The sequence below is a fragment of the Lactuca saligna genome, chromosome 2 (assembly GCF_052625555.1).
Source record: "Lactuca saligna cultivar CGN05327 chromosome 2, ASM5262555v1, whole genome shotgun sequence".
NCBI classification, from domain to species: domain Eukaryota; kingdom Viridiplantae; phylum Streptophyta; class Magnoliopsida; order Asterales; family Asteraceae; genus Lactuca; species Lactuca saligna.
Genome location: NC_136418.1, coordinates 48,594,924 through 48,603,562, shown reverse-complemented (window position 1 = coordinate 48,603,562; position 8,639 = coordinate 48,594,924). Strand labels below are relative to the sequence as shown.

General features: G+C 33.6%; 1 protein-coding gene across 1 annotated transcript; it reads right to left on the bottom strand.

Annotated features, from left to right (window-relative positions):
- Positions 1-1,073: 1,073 nt before the first annotated feature.
- Positions 1,074-4,806, bottom strand: LOC145030929 (DNA repair REX1-B protein). The gene is made up of 4 exons (XM_078979378.1): positions 4,564-4,806; positions 3,871-3,952; positions 3,667-3,771; positions 1,074-1,456 (listed from the first exon to the last, which is right to left on the bottom strand). Exons 1-4 carry the CDS (start codon positions 4,707-4,709, stop codon positions 1,187-1,189), a joined length of 603 nt encoding a protein of 200 aa, XP_078835504.1. The 5' UTR covers positions 4,710-4,806; the 3' UTR covers positions 1,074-1,186.
- Between the last annotated feature and the right edge of the window lie 3,833 nt (positions 4,807-8,639).

Here is an 8,639-nt window from a genome sequence, read left to right as displayed (position 1 = left end):
CACAGATAAGTATATAGTATGTACTTTAGCTAAAAAGGGGAACCTTGGGATTAGCTTCTATTACATCTTGTATAATCGCTTTAAACTATAAGATTAACTTGAAAAATAGTTGATTGATTTTTATGCCATCAATTGAACCCTTTTAGGGTTTATTTATCTTCACAATTAACATAATCGTAACATGTTTAGTCTAGTAAAAACATTGGTACATGGTGCGCATTAGTTGACGCAGCTCAAAAATGAAACATAATTGGCAAAAAAAACAAAACATCATTACATAAATCTATAAAAAATTTGAAATAACTAGTGCCGCATCTTAGAGAGAAACATAATTGCATATTTAGTATAAATTATGTTGTACACATTAAGAAAAATATGAAATGCCTTTGCATAAACAAACATTTTATCCTGCAACAATTTACATTAATCATAAAATAATTTTGGACTTTCAAATCCATAAGTTTTTAAACCAATAACTATAACAATAATTTTGGATTTTTTAGGTTCGATTAGATTGTTTTCAAACTTTCAGTTTTTTCCTTTTAGCTTAAAAAAAATAGCAAACGAATACAAAGATTTGTTAAAGCAATAACCTATGAAAATCAGAAAGAAGATATTTAATCAATTTCACAATATATAATTATTATAATAGCAAAGAACATTATATAAATTTGTAATTGATACTAGAATTCTAGAAATATCATAATAAGTTAATAAAATAAAGAAATTATATATGTTATAAAAACAGTTTTCTAATTTCAAAACATACCCCTACCGTTATGCACTTTCATTGAAAAATCTACCAATTATAACTGTCATCCAAATACAAATGAATTTTCACTGCTATAGTTTAGTAGATTTTTTGAATAAAAAGTCGTAATAAGAAATAATAAATTAAACTATTGTGATGCTATAATTGGGCAGATTTTTCAAAGTATAATACCTTACTAATGAAGAAAGTAAAGCAGAATGCTATAATAAACAATATATATATATATATATATATATATATATATATATATATATATATATATATATATATATATATATATATATATCACATAACAAACAAATAAGCAACCTTTAATATAACTAGATAACTAAATATTGTATATATGTACGAAAACATCTAAACAAAGTATGGATTAATAAAAAAAAAACACAAAATAACAAGTAATTTCAAAAATCACTCTGCTTCAAGAGCAGCAATTTCATACCTAACTTCTTCCAAATGTTCATTAATGGTGGTGACTGCATCTTGAACACCTTGAATCGCTTCCTTCATTGCATTATCATATTCTGCATCTGCTTCTGCTTCTTCTGTTCCAGCAGCTTCTGTTATCTCATGAACATGAACACATTCGTGTTGCGTGTGATTTTTAAATTTGCAGTTTTCATGGCTCACTAAACGTTCTGAGGGGCGTCCAGCTTTTTTCAAAACCTGAATTGTTGCTGTCTGTTTTTTTCACAATGAACAGAGTTAAGATGATATAAAAATCACTAAACAAGAAAACAAGAATCAAGGCTTCACTGAATGTATTGAGAATACTCAAAATAATATAAAATAATATTATTTGTGTAATTTAAGAGAGATGACATATTTATTAAAACAAAGAATAGGGAATTATAGAAACCATAAGGATCCATAGTTCCATACTGTAATTTAGTTTTCTTGCAAAAAATATCAAAAACATGGACCAAAAGTACAGAACATTGCAAACTATAGGGACTAAAAGCGTAAGTCAATCATTTCTTGCAAACTAAAAACTACTTGGACCAAAGTGTATTTTTGGAAAACTAAAACTACAGGGACCAAAATGTAATTCATGCAAACGAAAAACTTCAAGGACCAAAAATGTAATTCATGCAAACGAAAAACTTCAAGGACCAAAAATGTAATTCTGGAACATTTAAACTATAGGGACCAAAAAAGTGTAAGTCATGCACTTCTTGCAAATTGAAAACTACATGGACCAAGAGTGCAATTTCAGAAAATTAAAACTTCAGGGACCAAAAATGTAATTCATGCAAACTAAAAACTTTGGAGACCAAAAGTGTAATTCAGGAAAATTTAAACTATAGAGTCAAAAAAAAAATGTAAGTCACTTATTTCTTGCAAATTGAAAACTACATGGACCAAAAGTGTAAATTCCGAAAAATAAAACTTCAGGGACCAAAAATTAATCCATGCAAACTAAAAACTTCATCCTTATTTCCTTCTTGCAAATTAAAAAGTAGAGTAAATTACACGAATGGTCCCAATGGTTTGGGGTAATTTGCACGCTTGGTCCCTAACTTATTTTTTAACTTGGAAGGTCCCTACTGTTTATTTTTATTGCGCGCTTAGTCACTGTCTTACCTAAAAAGACTATTATTTAAACAGGGAAAAATGGCAGGTAGGTAAGATAAGGTGAGGGGTGGGGTTAGGGCCTAGGGGTGTGTTTATTTAAATAAATTAAAAAATCAAGGGCAAAATAGTATTTTTAGGAAAGATAGGGACCGAGCGCGTAACTAAAACAAACAATAGAGATCTTTCGAGTTAAAAAATATGTTAGGGACCAAATGCACAAATTACCCTAAACCATAGGGGGGGCATTCATGTAATATACTCTAAAAAGTACATGAACTAAAAGTGCAATTCCAGAGATTTGAAACTACAGGGACCAGAAATGTAATTATGCAAATTAAAAACTACAGGGACCAAAAATTTAATTCCGGAAAATTGAAACTACAGGGACCAAAAGTGTCATTTGACTATTTCCTGCAATTTAAAAGGTATATAGAATGTTCACGAATCTAGCCTCAGACTCTCCCAAAAGGCACTAAACTAAACCATAGATTTTCACAAAAGATGTTCTCTCCTCCTCTCTACTCTCTTAAATACTCTGTTGCAAAATAAAGTAGATATACCGAGATTGCCCCTATAATACCCAACTAAAATACATGATGAAGTGGATGGAACTCTAAAAGATATTGAGAAAATGAGGAGGCTTAAGGAAAAAAGAATTGGGGTTGTTTTTATTTCTTTTTAAGTTTTGTATTGGTAAAGTGGTTAAATGAGTATTGAGTAATGATGTTAGTTTGGATAAAGTGTTGCATACATAACGTGTGTTTCTTTCCTAAACTGAATAAATCGTCTAAATAAGAGACTAAATTACCATTTTACCCTTACATTCCAATAAAAAAAAAAAAACAAAAAAACAAATTACACAATATTCATCAACTTTAACACGAGGAGAAATTGTGAGGAAAAAAGAAGGGAAAATAGGTAAAGGATTAGTGTCTTAATACATTAAGCCATGTTTTTTGGTTTAACCAAATAAAGTCATTCTATAAAGATTAAGTTAAAAAAAAAATGATGTATAGTTGTTTTTCATGATGAGATTAGGAGAGCAGAAAGTTTATTTAGTATTTATAACGGCTTTCGAATACACTGAAATTCAGAATCACTTCTAGACAGAGGGTAAAACGGTCATTTACCATCATTCAAACGGTTCATTTACGCTTCAGAAGAAACAGTCTTTGTTCATTTAGCACTTTATCCCAAAAGACATCATTTATGATTTCTAGAAAGATATTTTCAATGATGAGGATGATAAGGGCATTCATGTCTTTTGCAGGGTATAAAGTAAAATATGAGTAGTATTGTAGTAGTATATAAATTACCAGATGCAGCTTTTGCTTTTCTTGAACTTGAACAGACCTCAGTATAGAAGCTAAATCATTTCTTGAATAACTGGGACTCAGAAATATCGACTCCAATGCATGCACCTGTGAAGAAACTTTCATCAACTTAATTTCTTTTCAGTGATGAGGAGGGCATTTACGTCTTTTTCATAAATAAGAACAAGGAAGCTATATATCACTTACTTGTTTCGAACAGTCATTAAATTGAAGTGTGATTTCATTGCAAAGTTGTTGGTAAGCAGAATCTCCCAATTCAGTAAAGCCCCTGTTAACCAATGGTATGTTTTATAAGTTAAAACATTTCAAGAGTTTATGTTCTTCAATGAAAAAAATAACTCTTTGGCTTTGTTTCAGAAAATAAATAAATTACTATTCACTATTTATTCATTCATGACTTTGTATCATATACTTCATCAAATTAAATTCAAATTGTATGAATCTTATTGCAATCATAGATTTTGACATCACTATTTCAAATAGATAGCATAGAAGAACATGTTAATCATGAACAAAGCCCTAATTTCCAATTGTTAAATCTGTAGCTTACCCCAAACTGATTTGGGATAACATGTTTGACATCGTAGTTGTATTTGTAATTACTTCTTTGATTCATGTAAGTGGTAGTATTAATATTGAAGTAGATCATGTATTAGTCCCTAATTACTGGAAGAAATGAAATCATAACAAATCAATATTTGTCAAAGAAAAATAATCTAAAAACATGAAATTTAAACGATGAAAACGCAATGTTTCGCAATCGACATCCAAAACTCGTTAGATATCAATTTATCCGAGCGATAAAATATATTGATCTAGCAATATTGCAGAAATTGAAAATATACAGAAACAAATATCCAAAAGTTTTTGAAAACGAACTTTTTGAGTTTTGCGTAGGCTTCCGCTCTTCGCTGCTGAACTCCGAGAAATTGGCGAAGCAAAGAGACGATTTGGTGGTGGTTGGAGCCATTTTGATCAACGTCCATGCCTTCTGATATTCTCACTTTCTTCTCGAAATCTTCCATGCGTTTCCTTTTTCCCTTCGGTACATTCCGTAGTAGGGAACCATGGGTCGGTGCTTGGCCTCGACTTTATTCCTCTTTTCCCTTTGTCCAAGGAAAAGAAACTATACTAACAAAAATTATACTATATATTTTTATGATTAAATATAGTAAATAAAATAAAGAGTAAATTGCAAAAATGTTCATATGATTTACTAAAAAGCGCAATTTGATTCAAAAACTTTTTGGTACGGTTAGATTAAAATTGAAATTTTCATACAAAATCGGTCCCTTGAAAATTTGAATATATTAAAAAAAACTATTTTGTCCTCATTTTTTTTTTTCTATTTCTTTATGTAGTTAAATATTTTTATTATTAAAAAAATAAAAAAATAAAACCCCTGATAAGTAATAACCTACCTCATACATCCATTTCTCTTTTAATATACTAACACAATTTTCTTTAACTCTTCTTTTTCCTATTGTTGTCGTCGAAAAATCCCGTCTGAGCCACCTCTCTCTCTCTCTCTCTCTCTCTCTCTCTCTCTCTTTGGAGCACCGCTAAAAGCACTAACATCTTGTCGAAGCACCACCAGACCACAAAGGATATCAACCTTCTCTGCTCTCCGTAATGACCCTCCATCCACGCTCAATGATGCCTGATGCCCTCTTTAACATTCATTGTCGCATGTATCACTACTCCGTTGCCACAGGCAATAATGTCACCACGTACATCATGAGATGACCATGCATTGTAGATGGCACATTTCAGATCTAGGAAAAACCTAATCCTAGGGTTTACAACCTCCGCCCAACCACACATACGAAACTCTATCTCCCACAGGACCAATTTTACAATTCATTATAGAGTAAATTACAAAAATTATAGAGTAAATTACACGGATGGTCCATGTGGTTTGGGGTAATTTCCATGTTTGGTCCATAACTATTTTTTTTAACTCGGACGATCACTATTATACATTTTTGTTGTGTGTTTTCTCCCTGTCATACATAAAAAGACTATTTTACCCCCAACTATTTCCTTTTTATTTAATATGTTATTTATTTTTTTAATTTATTAATTATTTAAACAATAAAATTAATAATAGTTAATTAAAGTACAACCACTCAAAGGAAATGTAAAACCACATTAACACACCCATGATCCTCTCCCCTACCCCTTTCAGTTATATCCGACCAATAGTTGCTCCCCTCTCATCGTTTCCTTCATCTTCCCCGTTAAGCTAAAAAAAATAAAACCAAAAAAATTACAAAATCAAACCTAATGATGCAACCTGAACCTCTTTGGTGCCCAGTGAGGAATCGATAAAGAATCCAAAGTGCATTTTATTGTAAGACAATTGAGCAGGACACGATTCACCGCACCACCTCCTCTGTTTTCTCCAACGACTTCGAACCTAATGAAGCTTCTGTTAGATTAGTGGCTAAGGTCGTAACTATATTTGGTAAGTATTTGACCCAGTTGTGCATGGTCCTTTTGGGTTGCCTTCACCAAAGCAACATGATAGGATGATTTATCAAAGCGAGAGGTTATTATGGTTTATTAATATATTATATGAATAATATACTAAAGGAGAAATCATACAGTTTAATTAATATTAGACAAGAATTAATTAAGAATTAATTTTGTGGCTAAAAGACATTAATTAAATAACGGGGACTTAAACTATCAAATGTGTGATAGTTGAGTATTGGGCTGAGAAGGCTTAAGGACTAGGGTTGGATGTAATTAGGGATGTGTCCATCCTAATTTCGGTTGTAGAGGCCCTATTCCAGAAGCTTCCTTGGATTGCTTAAGGCCTAAGTTGTCCATTAGGATTTTGACTGAAACCCTAGCAACATCATTATAAATAAGACCCCAAGGCATCCAATTTTCAGCCACTTGAAACCCTAGGAGTCTTCATACCCGAAATTGTGCCATCCCCTCTCTCTCAATTAGAATCCTCTTGCTTGTGGTGTTTGTAAGCCATTAGAGGAGTGACAATTATGACTCTAAGCTCTAAGACAAGAAGATTCAAGCCATTGTTGAAGAGGTAATCATCTAGATCTGATTTCTTATGTCAATTTCGAAATATACATACCAGATTTAGGGTTTATAAGTCTTGGATGAATTGCATGTACAATAGAGAAACCTAGATCCAAGCATTAGGTTTTGCATGAGCACATAGGATGTTCATTTGGCTCTAACCCATCAGCTTCATCGTGGTTCCGATTCATGATTCATACACAATCCCTTTCCGATTTCTAATTCCCACACACACAACCCAAATTTACAAACCTCTAAAACATATTATCATCCACCCAATTTTTGATTCAACCGGATTTGTACCACCCACCTTCACCAAATTGTGATTTGTAGTAACCTACCTATAACATACAAAACCACTTCTATGATGTTCAACAACTTCTTCAATGGTTGGAGATAAAATAGAGCGGTGATTAGGACTTAGGCCATAATACAATGAACAGAAACAATGGGTGAAGGAGAAGGCTAGATGGATGTTAGGACATGATTTGTGGTTTATACTTTACTTTTGATAGTTTTTAGAGTTCTCGGTCTAGGACCGAAAACCCCATGATTTCGGTGGTGTTTGGAGCAAAATCACCATGTGATTTTGGTGGGCTTAATGAGGATTTCGGTTGGGTTTTGGGTTGGGCCTTTATAATTAGGTCTAGGTATATATATAGTTTGTTTCAGCCGTGTAAAGGTGTAACACCCATAAAAATCATGCCAATTTGAACTTTTAAATAACATTTCAAAACCATTAAATCATTACAAACTTGTTTTCAAAATGTATAATATTGGAGTTTTCCCAGGAACATAAACAAAACATGAGGAGCTGTATGATCACGCCTTTGCCTTGCTGCGATCCCCTGATGTACCTGAAACAATAAACTAAAACTATAAGCCCAAAAGCTTAGTGAGTTCCCCTAAAATACTGATACACTGCACATAACATATATACAAATAACAGCATGTACTAGGTCCACAACTTTACAGACTGGATTATCCCTGGGTCTACAGTGTGATTCTGGATTGCCTTCCAGGCCCACAACTCACATTTGGATTGCCACCGAGCCCACAGTACGAGTCTCGCTTAGCCCCTATCTGGAATGCTCCCGAGCCCACGGTACGAGTCTAGTATACCCCACCTGGTCCTCAGCCCATATCTAGAATGCTCCCAGTTTTGTTGGTTACTGCACGGAGCAGTATCACCTCAACCCATCCCACATAATATGTCGACATATAACACAACTAATGTGCATACAGATAATCACATAATACTATAGGTAGTCCTACAGATCTACCTAACTGTCATAGCAACTAGCATGCAACACTAACTCATACTCAACATACTACCAACTGCTAGGATATCATATCCAATGGGTCGACCTTGGTGCCTTAGACCCCTTAGTATAGTGTGGTAACTCACCTCACAACTGTCGCGCTGCAGTGCTAAGCTCAAACTCTTGGATCACCGCCACAAAATCCACCACATGTATTCACCATAGAACCATATTCATAAGTTTTGCAATTTTCCCAAAATGCCCCAGAAGTCAAGTAGTCAAACCTTGGTCAAAGTGAAAGTTAACGGCCAAGGTCAACAGTCCATGTTGACCCGACTCGTCAAGTATAGTTCACTGACTCGTCGAGTCCTTCCAGAACTCAAGTAGTTGTGAAACCCTTGTTGACTTGTCGATTTTCCCTCCAACTCGCTAAGTTAATGCATGTCCAAATGTCAGGGAAACCCTAGCTGACTCGCCGAGTCCATGCGGAAGTCCTTGCACGACAATCTTCATCGGACTCGCCGAGTTGGCCAATCAACTCGTCAAGTCCCTTTAGTCCAACACTCATTCAGACGATTTTAAGCTACTCCAAAGCTCCATATTGCAGATCAAGCTTCCCAAGGCATGGTTATCACGTAAAGTTGC